The 14896-nt window shown below is 34.3% G+C and overlaps 1 protein-coding gene across 1 annotated transcript; it reads right to left on the reverse strand.

The window, feature by feature from the left end:
* Window positions 1-724: 724 nt before the first annotated feature.
* LOC129261613 (semaphorin-2A-like) lies at window positions 725-14609 on the reverse strand. The gene is made up of 4 exons (XM_064100123.1): window positions 14148-14609; window positions 13086-13179; window positions 11907-12068; window positions 725-3758 (listed from the first exon to the last, which is right to left on the reverse strand). Exons 1-4 carry the CDS (start codon window positions 14160-14162, stop codon window positions 3514-3516), a joined length of 516 nt encoding a protein of 171 aa, XP_063956193.1. The 5' UTR covers window positions 14163-14609; the 3' UTR covers window positions 725-3513.
* Window positions 14610-14896: the final 287 nt, after the last annotated feature.

Consider the following 14896-nt stretch of genomic DNA (forward strand, 5'->3'; position numbering starts at 1 on the left):
CACATTCGCGATAGCTTAGAATCTCAGCTACAACATACTCCAAGCTCAAAGAAAACCGACAAGAAATAGTGGAGATATGGCTCGCGAAATAGAGGAATGTAAAATCCAGTTTTGAGAAAAAGACATTTCCCATAGAGATTACACGCAAAATGAGCAAAATGACATGCCTCTTTAAATCGCAATTTTTTAGGATGATCCGTTCCTTAAAATGTAAATAAAGCCAATCCATTAGATAGAGTAAGTCCTCAGCTACAACATATAAGAAACTGAGCGAAAATTGACCAATATTTATGGAGTTAGAGTCAAATTTGCATAATTATGATGACGTCATAAGTAGCAAAATGGGAATTTTGAGTTCCGACGCCATTTTGATGACGTCATGATAAAATTTCGGGTCAAATGTGACTTGAAATCATATCTCCCATCCATACTCTATTCGAATATGAAAAAAAATTGGGGGTCAACAGACTTCCTGAAGAGCTAAAATAAACAAATATTGTTCTGACATGTGTGTGGATATGGGGAGTGATTTATTTCAAAATGATACAAATTATGATTGCAGTGTGTTCCTACAAGGTGAGAAGGTCACTTCTTTCAAATGTCAAGAGTCATAAACAAGAAATTATGCTATAAAATGGGTTCACACAGAATCAAGAAAACATTCTCTCTGCCAAATAATTTATAGAAAATAGTTTTTGCTGTATTTTTTTCATCATTTTTTTTCCCAATATCAGATTTCTTCCAGAATTTTTTCAACATTTTTAGTCATCAGTATCATAAAACTAGATACTTGAATCTAAGGAAATTTGCATCCTCATTAATCCTTGCATGTGTCTATTTAGTATTTCCCCCATATTTCCACTAAATTTGATTGAAGCGAGATATACATGTACATGTACAGTGTATATTTCTTTGATGAACAAAAGAGAAGTAATTTCAAACAAAAGAAAAACAGACACAAATTATCATATCCACACATTTGCTATAGCCTGTTAAAATTCCTATTCCAGATATCATAATTAAACCCTAAACATACTTCAGGGACAGGACCAAAAGGATTTATGAATGACCGATAAGTAACAATGGAAGGCAGCAGGGAAATTCATGAATCTACATCTGTATTCCCCATACAGGTATCAGCTCCTCACATCATGACTAACTGACTGGAAAACTCTTCAATCAAAGAGATAATTATTTACCTCATTACCTTTCTATTATACACACTGCTCACACTATTTAAAATGTACCTCTAGGCTCTAGGTCTCATTTATTATTAGCCAAGGTGAAAAAAAATCATGTAAAGAGCAAGATTGGAGAAGAAAATGTTTGCATTCATTGTGTCACAGCATAAATATATTAAAACTAAATTCTGTATGCTTCTTCCAATGTTCATTATGTAGTTAAGATTTTCTGTAGATTTTCTAAGGCCAAGTCAAGTTCACATGAGTACATGTAGATGAGAGCTTTTCTGTTCAAGGTTGGTAGTCCAATCATATGAGAGTTTTCTGTATACTCCAAAAAACTTTTTTTTCAAATCCTTCCAAAATTGTTTAATCTTACAAAATTTTAGATAAAAAATGGTGAATATTTGCCAATTTGAAAAAAAAAACTTCAAATATCTAAATTCCTGTACATGAGCAGATGACTATGCCGATATTGACTGGTTAAACTCAAAGAGTGAAAGTACCCTAATTCGAAAAGATTGAGGTTTGGGAAAATAGCTGTGATTATGAATACCAATGTCATTGACCCCACTAAATATTACAATAGTTTTATACCACAAAATCCCTTTTCAGTGTGGTTTGATTAATGCAAACAGTTCAAGCAAATACAGAAATGGAGGTGGTATTTAAGAACAGTTTTCTACCCCAGGCAAATATTTTCCTTCTCCTCCCAGCACTTGAGAATTAAAAAAAAATGCTTGTTTCTTGGGATATTTCTTACTGTAGCAGTATATGAACTTGATATGCTACTCAAATCCCCATGAGTAGTTGGTACAACAGGAAACTCAGTCTGTGAGTGCCAGCCAAGAGGATTGTGGAAGACATTGGACACCAATAATCTTCCACGAGGGAGGATAATTATGACTTTGGGGAATGATTAGGTTTTCTTTTTGTCATTCAATAACAAATACTCCCCTCCTCTTTAAAAATTCATTCATCAGATCCTACCTCAGGTTAGCACTCTCTCACACTTAACACAACCTCCTCGGGTCTTTACATTCCTAATGACACAAAAGTGAGTCGTTTTAATGGTTAGAAATGAAAACAATACATGTAGATGTTAAAATGTCACTTGCTGAACAGGGAAGGTTTCTACCTGAGGTCCAAAAACCAAGTTGAAAACAGGAGTTGTTAAAGACAGCTTTCTAGGAAGTAGGAACTATACCTTACACAACTCTAATAAAAATAGGTTTGACTAGAAATATTATCTTCTTCAATAAATGCAATGTCTTATAGCTTTTTATCCAGACAACCTGTACTTTGGGTTCAATTCTACCTAATATCTGCCTTAGTTGATTCAGTATGTACCCAATATGAACTTAAACCCACTGATCTGAGAAGAATGGATTGAAATGAGATATCTGCAATGAAAACCATATGTAAGGAGGCAGATCTACAAAATCCATTGAGAGAATGAAATGAATTAATGTATTCCAGCTCTATGCAAACCACAAGCTTGCATCTAACCTTGACTATTAAGCCCTTGAGATTGTCTGTAAGCCTGGTTAATTACGATAAACTTGGTTTGAACCTGGGGAAGATTAACTGGTCTAAAGCATGAGAAGGGACTGGCCCTTTAGAACTGAGAACAGTCAAACCTCCCAGATCGGAATAATATGATTTATCAAATTCATATTAGCCTTCCCCCCCCCCCCTCCTATACATATACCTTACATATTTTGAAGGCTCATACATGTATCTTCTCAAACAAGATCAGTAACTAGTAGGTTCTTGTACTTTTCAGACCATGTGACAGAGCATTCACAATTCTATGGAGAAGAATTCGCATTCATCTTGCTTTCACTTCCTCTGCAACCATAAAACAGCTCTTGTAAACTATACCCATTAATTTTTTTCTTTGGCGAGTACTTTTGCTTCACACCAGCCAATTTATTTTCATCTATTCAGAAGAACTTATTGGACTTTCAGACTTACATTTGATGTTTTGAGTCTGCTATGGACCCAGAATATATGTACTTTTCCCTGATTTGGAAGGTGAGGAATCCACCTATTTGACCAATTTCTTCTTTGCCAGTTTCCCTGCCCTCTTTTGATAGCAAGGGTGATCACATGCAACTGATTTTGAAAGAACAGGGTGGAAGAGTCAAGTGGATGTCTGGATATTAGTCTTTGGTCTGTCCAAGCCTCAAGCAGGGAGGGTTTATCTGTGGCTGTGTCGAGCTATTACCTTGATAGATGTCTAATAGCTGATGTCATTAAAAAAAAATTTGCAAAATATTATAAAAATGCTATAGCATACCAAGATACAAACTAAATAAGCAGGAAGGATTTACCAAAAAATCCTTGAACAGATAATCTTCAGGGAAAGAGGGAAAAATCTGTAGAGGGTGGAAATGGGAGGGGGAGGGAAAGATGGGGGGGGCGGGGAAAGAAGGGGGTAACTTCTTACCTCACAGACTTGTCCAACTCTGGAGTAGACCACTTTGTTCACATTCTTTGCTTCCACAGCCTCCTCCCTGAAGAAGAAGTACACCTTCCCATTGTACTCGATTGGATCCCCAATAAAACTGGGAGCTGTAAAATCAGACAGATAGTGAGAAAAGACATGGAGTAAGGGATTAAGACACCAAAATATATACATTGTAAAAGATAAACTGTATGAAATAATGTGGGAGATTAAATAGAATCTGCTTAAATGGTGATTTTGAACATTACAAAATAACAGAAAAGAATGCTGCAAATGTTTTCACGTAGAAAGATAACTATCTTGTTTGATTGACCACAGCCTGCTTTTTTACTGGGAGAGTGTGGGTTTATAGTGAATGGGATACACGGTGTAAATTTTCAACTACATTAAATGTTAACTTAAATGAGTTTTTAAAGATCTATAATATATCTGCATTCATACATGTAAATACAATCCAATAGAATTTTGCAATTTTAACACTAAAAGGAAAACCCTCATATCCATTGAAAGGACTACATATATACATGTATGTGCAACATGTTATGATAATCACTTTCTCCAGAGAAAATCAGTTTTCATACAGCTGCCCACACAGTAAGCCTAACTCTTTGCAAAGAACATTGATAATTTAAAGAATTATTTAATGAAAAAATTTGCCCCTTTCTCTTGAACTTAGATTGGAAAATTTACCGACTATGACAATTATGGTTGTGTTCTATTAAAAAAAAACAATACAAGGCCCCCCCACCCGTTTCAAAAATTGAAAACCCACATAAACAAATTCTTATAAATCTTGAAATGACAAGGCAAAATCTGTCGTCTTTCAATTTCACTTTAATTTGAAATGACCGGGTATTAGCAAAACCAGGATGTTCCTTATAAAAATATCACTACCATATTTATAGGTCAATTTCGAGAAGATTACAAGGATATTAAACTATTCCAGAAAGTTAGGGGAATTTGATTTCTCCCAGAGTGTTGACCACTAAATGTTTGTCCTCATAGTACCAGTACAGGTTTTTAATATCAATATCATATTTCAATTTTACCTTGTAATTTCTTCCATTAAAGACATAAGGGGAGGTTATGAGTCAAGATGAAATATGTACAGTACATGAGCCTACAAACATCTTCGGCATATCATCAATCATTAATGTATTACATGTACACATCATTATTTTCAATGTTCAATGGAGAAAATTCAATGTTCTTCAAAAGAAATACCAAAGTAAATGGGGAAAGAGATTGTCTTGGAAACCAATCATCGCTCTATGCATGGATAATGTGCTTGACAATGGAACAAATTATATTTCCTTATACCCACTAGCCAGTGTCAGGTTACGCTACTTTTCACATCAGGCGAAAAAGAGCTGAATCTTCTGAACCGCTTTTATAGGGCTCGGTTTCATTTATCAATTATCATCTTTTCAAGGAAGATGCATCCTTTTACAGAAAAATGATTTTTTGGGGGGATGAGTGGATAATCAATTTAAGTACAGCCCAATCATGGCATGGTGCCAGTCATGGAAACGATACTTTCACGAAAAAGCAGACACAGAAGTTCATGTAAGGCCTATAATATGAGCTTTTTCTTCTCAACCGCTTTCAGGCTCAGTTTCATTTTTCCTTGATCATCTTTACACATCCTCTTCATGGAGCATATTATAAGGAAAATTATTTTTTTAGTGGATAATTAGACAAGGCCTAGGCACGTCATTATTCCATTCACGGAAACGATATCTTCACAAAAAACAGATGTAGGATGTCATTTGATATCTGCCTAAAGGTGTGGTTACGACTTTCCCTGATAATTATGGCATGATCATCGAACCATAAGTTTGCACAGATCTACATGTATTTATAGTCGGATAAGGATCATTTTTTATTGAATAGATAATTAGGTATGAATTGCCATTTATAACAGAGTGTCCATTAAATCACTAAATTTAATACCAATACAAGCAAAATTAATATCAAAACAATAGAACAGAAACTGCCAAAAGTAATATGGTTGTGAAACTTACAAATGGATATCAATTAGGTACAACAAATTACAAAGTGGTTTCTTAGCTTTCATACTTAATTGCCATTTGAAAAATATTGTGTAACTTCAAATTCGACCTTGATAATAAAGTATGATGATCAAAAATATATAATGAGCTCCACCCTCCTCAATAATGGGAGGTTGAAACTACTTGAAGAGAACATATTAAACATTATCATAATAAAATAGTCTGAAGCTTACTTGTATAGTTTATCATATATTCTATCACTTCAATATAATATGCAAAACATATATGTCAAAATAAGAAGCTCAAAATATGGCTGATACTGATATTTTCATACTTATTTCATACGGAATTATGAAGTCTATGTGAGATGAAAAATACATTTTTTTCATGTTCCCACCCTATCAAATCATCAGATCACACAATTAATTTATAATAACACTTCATATTTAAAGCATTAGAAACTGCACTATGAAAACCTGTCTGAGAAAAATGCCAAAATTAAATGAAAAACCCCAAGAAATCTTTAGATTTCACCAGATATTAGACTTTAATACCGTTACTTAAAAAGATGCCAAATCCAATTTTTAATTTAGTATTATCATCTATCATTTACAAATAATCTTTTAAAACCACAATGTTTGACTTTGAAAAGATTCCCCCTTTAATGAGAAGTTTTTTAAACAAATATGAAGATGAAATGTCTGCCATCTACATTGTACATGTAGGTCTCTCTGATCTGTTGTTGAATGTATTACATGTATGTATGACTATTATTTGGGTCATTTGTTTAATATTTCTCAATCATTAGTAAATTATTATCTGTCTGAATACAACTTTTCCTACACTGATGTGCATGTACACATTTAGGGCTTACATATACATGTACATACATGTACAAACTGTTGAAAATACTTCAGCTTTTGCTATGAATTGATGACCTAATTTACAAAGAAAGAGTAATTCTTTTGAAACAGACCAGAGAGGGCACAGATAGACATCCTTGCCCGATTGAAGCATGGACACATTGAAGGTGACAAATTCTAAAGACAGGAGCAAGCAGATGATGTGATAATTGACATGTAATAGGAAGATCAACAGCTTCGTGGTAGGAGTACTAAACCAGACATCGCGTATGCACAGATGGCATTTGGAAATCACTTCTGCTGAAGTGATTGGAAATTAGTCTGCTTAAACTGACAATGCCTCAAAAGAAAGCGTATTGTGAGATCGGGGGGGGGGGGGTTGATCTTGAGGTGGATTGTAGTGCACAGCTACAACGTGATCAGGCTGCTTGAAAAACAATGTTAATTTAATAGATAGTTTAGGAGACAAACATCCAGAAATGCAATGTATGGCCTGAAAAAAAACAGCAGCGACCTAATGTTCCTTTTTTTATTAAATATAAATCTCAAAAGGTTAGACCTTGCACTTTGTCACTATTGGAACAAGATGCTCACGGTAACAGGCCCATTCAATGTACCGGGTACATTAATAACTTCTACAAGTTCTACAAGTTCTGTTAATTTGACATCATTGATGATAAACGTCTAATATCACATCATTTGTAAGCAAACCTGTACATATGAATGCCTCTCAGAGAGTATTAAATTCAAAGTGCACCTCATGGGAATAATTTTTATATTTTTCAAGATTTTCTAATAAATCTGAGAAGATAACATTAACAGATTCCTAGGGATTGGGAAGAAGTTCCTGAAATAGTCTTCGTGTTGAAAAACATGAATGGCACGCAGGATGCACAAACTCACAGCCTCAACCTGTCATACAATGGAGATACTTGCGTCTTTGAAGCCTCCACGGGGCTCAAGTGAAGTGCAGCCGAGAATGCCAGAGCATGATGGCGGTAGGAAAGGACAGCCTAATCCCTCTAGGTATGGGATAACTGATGATAATGGATTAATTGATTCTATCTGTCAAGATGCCCTTTATTAAATGGAGTATCCACTGCATTGGTAGACTGTCACCTGCATAATAGTTTATAATCATACATGAAATGTCTCCCTCAATGCCAATTGCCATGCTACATACAATCATTACTCATGTCATGACCCCCCCCCCCCCCCATAATCATTTGCTATCTCCACCATTAACACAGCTAATTTTCTTTTTTAAGTATCTTTCTCAATAATTTTAATTTATACTTCTCTCTAGCATTATCCCTACTTTATTTCTGCCTCAACTGTTTCATCACATGTTACCATGTAGGCTATGTTGTAGTTAATATACTTTGACATTCAAACTCAATTCATAAACATTTTCTACCATTTCATTGTAAATTTATAACTATCAAAGAATCAATATCCACTCCATTTGTTTACATTTAAATCTCAGTCTGGATTCTGACAAAATTACAATGTCAGCTATTAAACTTAGACATACACTGTAGTTGTATATACATACATGTATGCTATAGGCCAACATGTACTGGTATTATCAAAGCACTCAGTGAGATTATTAAAAACAAATATATTATGACTCATCTTACAATACCCTCCAAATCTCTCAACACCCTCTCACAGTCAATACTATGAGAGAAACATTTCCTCTACATTAAATGTAAACATACAACTCTTTCACCACTAGGTAATAAACAAATGTCTTTCACAATGACATCAATTCCATGAGATGCTCATGGGATGATTCCTCATTATCCTGAACCTCAAGATAAATGTCGAGTCCTACATGACTCCTTCCTTCCCTTACTCTGACTACTCTGTAATACATTTGTACACACCTAAATTAACTTTTACTACTCTTAGCCCAAGTCTAAACCAAATCCAAAATCTAAGTCTGCATGAAGTCAATTATTGTTGAATCGTCAGAAAGTCCGCTGGCATTTCGTTCATTGCCTGCTGCGAAAATAAAACTAAAACATTCTCTGCGTGATTATGTTGGCTTAAGAATATATATCTTGGTACATGAGCCCCGATTCTCTCATGTTTTGTGGTAGATACCTGTATCAGTGTCAGTGACCCATTTGATGAAAAGCTCATATGCACTGTTGGTACAAAAGTACAGGGACATGCCGCTTTGATGACCCAAGGCGCAAGCGCACACCGTACCTAGTAGTAGTACAGTACCGCAATCCTGTTCCGTAGACCCTGTTTTTTACACCGCCCGGTATATCATTAGTTCCCAAGACCTTGCAGTTTAACCTTGTACATGTAGTCAGTTCCTTAGACCCCCATTTCAGGATTTCGTGAGGCACGCCCCCATCAAAATATAATTTTAGTGCCCTGCCCCCCCTCTGGCTTTTCCATGAAGAAAAGATGATAACATATTAGCGATAGGCTGATTTTGTGCTCATGATTTGAAGCAAAGACAATATCAAAAGAAAATGAAATACTGATATACTATCTAAAACACGTACAGGCTATTAAAAACTAACAATTTAGAACAATAAATCAGAATCATTATAACTTTCAATTTCCCTTTAGACTCCTGAAAATCCCCACACCATTTTGACAGTGTAACTGATAAACCTAAACTTCCCCTTTCATTTCACCAAACAATAAACTCATAGTTCATTTTCGATTGGATGCGACCCTTTAAAATCACAAGAACCTTCTAGTTTGGGGCATGATCATTGTCCATGGACTACTGGGTGCTTCATAAGCCTCATTAACACCTTAATGGCCCGGGCAATGGAAAAGGTCATTTACCAGGGGTAGTCCTTATAGATTTAATTGGACTATGTGCCTTCTCCTTTATAGTTCGCAACGACAGGGGTGAAGGAGCCTCTCACAGGCACGGTGCTTGTTGCTCGGCTGAAAACGATCAGTATGCAGCGAGGAAATTCACACCATTCAGGAAGAGAAGTCAAATGTGCATGAAATTGATGTACGGTGCGATAGTAGAAGCTCAATTTTAAAAAGTCATAGATATGCTTTGAAATGTCTTTAGAAATGCAATCAAATGACTTGATAGCACCAAAGCAATGAGATGTACATTTTCTGTCCAAACTTTTTCCCAAAAGTTTTCTCTTTCTTTCATGAACTATTAAAGGCATTCAAAGAAAATTCCAGTTCCCAAGCTTTTGTTAGGGTTGCAACCAAGTCCAAGTATTACTAGTCTGTAACAATGAATTTGATAAGTCTTCCACCCCCACCCCCTACAATAGACACAATAGTGAACAATGTCTTAAAATCTACGGGTTTGTGTAGAGATTATTAGTAGCATAAATCCTTTCCATCAGCACATAATATCGATATAACCAGAGTGCAATCAAATCACTAAAAATATATTTCAATGCATGGATTTGCATCTCTAATAAGCATAATTTTTTAAGTTTTGTCACAGTGGTAATCTCTGGTTCAAGAAACAATGCACCACATGATCATGTTCACATAGAAACTTCATACACAATAGTTTCAAAATGTGATATTGCAAGCCCTTTCAGAGAATGAAACTTTAAACAACTAGATTAAAAGAGCACTTGTTCAAAGTTCTTTTATCTTAACCCTTTAATACATCAATAACAAGTTAAACTAAAAATGTACTGCAGGCCAAGAGTAATCAACATTGCATCATGCAATAAATTTGTATGATTTGTTGATGTACATGTGTACCTCAGATTTCTTCACCATGATTGTTTTAAGTGATAAGTGATGCATTAGATGCAAAGTTACAAAACCTATGCACAGGGACTGTTCTGCTAACCCGATAACACCCAACTATTATTTAAATCATAATAATACTAACAAACATGATGATAACACTTTTTATAGGACCTTCGGGCTAGCTTACATTAAATAAATCAAACCCACCAAAAATGTTTTCCCAGAACATTCTTCTTTATCTATCAATCATTCTAACAAACTTCAAGGTGCTTTAGAGCTCTAATTTAATAAAAAAAATCTTGTAATTTCCTGAGAAAACAAATTGGTCAAGGTTACACATGAATATAATAAGGAAATGAGATTTATAGATCACGGAAATAACAGAATCTTCTTGATAAAATCAATATTGAGGGTTTACATATTCTAAATACAGCCCTTTCCATTACCTTATCTTGTGATACACGTATGTGTCTTCATTTTGTTTCTCAACTTTTGCTTTCTATAATATCATGCATTTTTTCTACATATTAGATTTTCAAAATCATACTTATCATAATGTTCATAATCACACTTATAATGAAATTATTTGAATATGGAATTGAATCAAATGTAGGGGAAAGCCCTCACTTATCACAGTAGCGGGACTGGAAGGGAGGAAGTATTCACAGTACCCGGCAAATTAACCTGTTAACTTCAGGTTTCATCTTCTAATTCAGTCAGGAAGTTATTAATATCGTATTATGACACCTGGGACCCTTTCTGTAACAAAGTTACCCTTTCACTGCCCCTTGTGTTCAGAATTTACAACATTGCCAACTACAACATTGCAGCTTCCTCCTCATATAATGGTTTGAATTATAAACACAGTGATTATTTCCTCCAGCAAGAATTAAGGTTTTTTTTCTCTCTCATAGAAACATGCTGAGCTCTCCAATATAAGTAATGACATTAAAAAGATCTGATCCAGACATTTTAATTAGCGATCATTACTTGAACTCAGACCTTATTTTTTTAGTAATACCTTCCACAACTTTTTTTCCCTTTATAATGAGTACTCCTAAATTGGATTTCCAAGCAGGAATTCCATCACAAAGTTCATAACGTAAGAGGGTAATTAGGGCACCATAATCAAATAGCCTTCGCTTTTAAAGCCGGATATATTGCTTCCTGTTTAAAACACAATGAACATCCTCCTCTTCATATCGCTTCATCAAGATGAAACTATTTGTATGATTGTCTCATGGTATTGTTGGGTACCAGGAAAGTTTGAATCTGTCTACCCCAAGAGAGACCAGTATTACAGAATTGTCCAATGAAATGGGCTTACTTACACACAAGGGATGTCAGTTGTCTCAGGAAATATCTAATCTTTTACACATATACGCATTTTTGACAGGTAGACCAGTTTAAGAAGAAGTAAAGATGAAAATGATGACTTCACTCGAGGGAACCACATGACCAAACCTACTTTAACAAACAAAAATTAATTGAAAGAGGTCAGAATCCCAGGCTTAACATGCTCAGAGCAGGCATGGTGCGAGTATTAAAACCCCTTTCATTATCATTTATAATTAACAAAATCTGTAATGGATTTCTTACATTAAAAAGAAAGGATTTACCATTTTCCCAACTTGTGAAATATAATAAATAATCCCTTCTTTCTTACCCATTGATGATGATGTTTCGATCCAGGTTGAGACATCTGTATTTGTCCTAACCACACTTTCAGGGGTGCTGTTAGGCATATCCACAGACATTATAGTACGACTGAAGGCATAAGAGTATTCAGCCTTCGTTGGCGCTCCAGAATATATGACCATATTACCATCTGAAGAAAGGAATAAGGGAACAATTGCAATAAGAGCTCATATTCATTTTCAGTATGTGCTATTTCTAACCTCGGACCATTATTTCATTTCCATTCTTGTATTTCTTATCTACCAAATGATCGTCATGACTACTGCAATTGCAAAGTATTCGCATCAAATTCAGCATAGAAAAGTAGACATTTTGCTTGAAATTTTAACTTGTCGATAAGGTGAACTTTTCCCTTTTTTCAAACAATGCTATTACTACCATGGGAAAAATGTTTATCAGCCAATCAAACATAAGGATTTCATAAACATTACCAATGGACTGCAAAGTTACATATACCAAATAGCAACATTTTATGCAAAGGAGCCAATAGGAATGCTCTTTAAAGGTCAAGTCCACCCAAGAAAAATGTTGATTTCAATAAATAGAGAAAAATCAAACTTGCATAATGCTGAAAATTTCATCAAAATCGGATGTAAAATAAGAAAGTTATGGAACTTAAAAGTTTCGATTATTTTTTACAAAAAAGTGATGTGCACAACTCAGTGACATGCAAATGAGCCAGTCGATGATGTCCATCACTCACTATTTCTTTTGTTTTTTATTGTTTGAATTATACAATTTTTCATTTTTTACAGATTTGACAATAACGAACAACTTGACTGAACCATATAGTATTAAACAATGCTAGTTACACATATTCAGGGAAGAATTAATCATTGTTTCACTTGACAATGAGGAGAAATTTAGAATATTTCATATTTCATATAATAAAATACAAAAGAAATAGTGAGTGGATGACGTCATCAGTCTCCTCATTTGCACATCGACCAGGATGTGAATAGAACTGTTTTGTGAAATTAAGCGAAACTTTAAAATGTCATAACTTTCTTATTTTACATCTGATTTTGATGAAATTTTCAGTGTTATGCTCGTTGGATTTTTCTCTTTTTATTCAAATCAACTTTTTACTGGGGTGGACTTGTCCTTCAAACATGAGTGGTGGATTACATGGTGAGAACTGACTTACCTTTAACTTTGATAAGGGTCATAGCTTTCTGGTCTGGGCTCGATGCCGACATTCCTGCTGCAGGCCAGTTAATACCTGCTGTTAAGTTACTGCTCTGTGAGTTAAGAACAAAAAATTAATTAATAAAAAACATTCAGAGCACACATTAAGTTCTTTTTTTTAATAATATTCAATGATAAAAAAATATATGATATTGATATTCAATAAAATATTCAACAATACATAATTCATTAATCAAAATTGTATCTCAACAATGAGTTACAATTTCGAATGACTATTCAATATCTGCTGCTTCCCAAAATGCAAGGAAGACAAGATCTGAAAAATTATAACTTTTTTATATTGATGATGGAGGGAAGATAATAGAATCGATCCATCTTGGTCATTTCTTAAAATCATTGCAACTCTATTACCCTAGAACTCTCACAAACTAGACATTCTCATTGTGTGATGATTGATAAAACCAGATGCCTGTGACGAGTGGCAAACGGAAGCTGCAAAATTGCTCTTTTATGCCACGGCAAATGGACTTGAACCGAAAACTGTTTTTCAGATTCATTCAGCAGCCGTACATGTCAATGCTCATCACAATCATATCATTCACACTGCATACTGATCTTGTCTGGTATCACCATTGCCTGATGTTTGTGTCAGAAATTCTGTCACAAGACTATTGGGATATTTACACTCAAGAAAATGAAGGATTTTTGTATTATTTCTCGATAAAAGAAACTCAATTCTCATGACAGAAATGATTTTACAAGAGTGATAGACAATTTCTGTGCTAACATTTGACATTGTTTCAAGTTTCAAGGTTCAAGTGTTTTTAAAACAAATTATTGTCTGTCGCCTTGTATAATTTGGAAAGTATTTTGGATACTGCTTATTTTATAGTAATATAGATTTCATTTTATAGAAAGTAAATGAAACAGGCATGCATTTTTTCTTAAAAATAATGGCACTCTAAATCACTTACGGTATTTCCTTTAGATTTAAAGGGTTTTACTAAACTCTGCACTGATTTCCACTGGTGCAAAAATCTTTGTTAGAAGTACTACTTACCACTGTAGGGAACATAACACATGTCGGAGCAAGGGAGTTTGTCCCACACAGAACGCTAGTAGACTCATTTATCTCTTGGAGAAACGTGACGTAATTATGGCAATAGAACTGTAGAGTAAAAGAGAAAATAAGAAAAAGAAAAGGGGTTTAACAGATGATGTTTACAAACATTCCATTTACTACAGCTTCCTTTGTCATTAAAGGACAAGTCCACCCCAATTTAAAGTTTATTTGAATAAAGAGAGAAAAATCCAACAAACATAACACTGAAAATTTCATCAAAATTGGATGTAAAATAAGAAAGTTATGACATTTTAAAGTTCCGCTTAATTTCACAAAACAGTTATATGTACATCCTGGTCGGTATGCAAATGAGGAGACTGATGACATCATCCACTCACTATTTCTTTTGTATTTTATTATATGAAATATTCTAATTTTCTCCCCATTGTCAAGTGAAACAACAATAATTTCTCCCTGAACATATGGAATAAGCATTGTTTATTAAATAATATGGTTCAGTCAAGTTGGTCCATATTGTCAAATTTGTAAAAAATGAAATATTGTATAATTCAAACAATAAAAAATAAAAGATATAGTGAGCATAGGACATCATTGACTCTCATTTGCATGTCACTGAGTTGTGCATATCACTGTTTTTTGACAAATAAGTGAAACTTTAAAATGTCATACATGTAACTTTCTTATTTTACATGCTAGTTTGATTTTTCTCTATTTATTCAAATCAA

This window comes from Lytechinus pictus, chromosome 5 (assembly GCF_037042905.1).
Source record: "Lytechinus pictus isolate F3 Inbred chromosome 5, Lp3.0, whole genome shotgun sequence".
Taxonomy (NCBI): domain Eukaryota; kingdom Metazoa; phylum Echinodermata; class Echinoidea; order Temnopleuroida; family Toxopneustidae; genus Lytechinus; species Lytechinus pictus.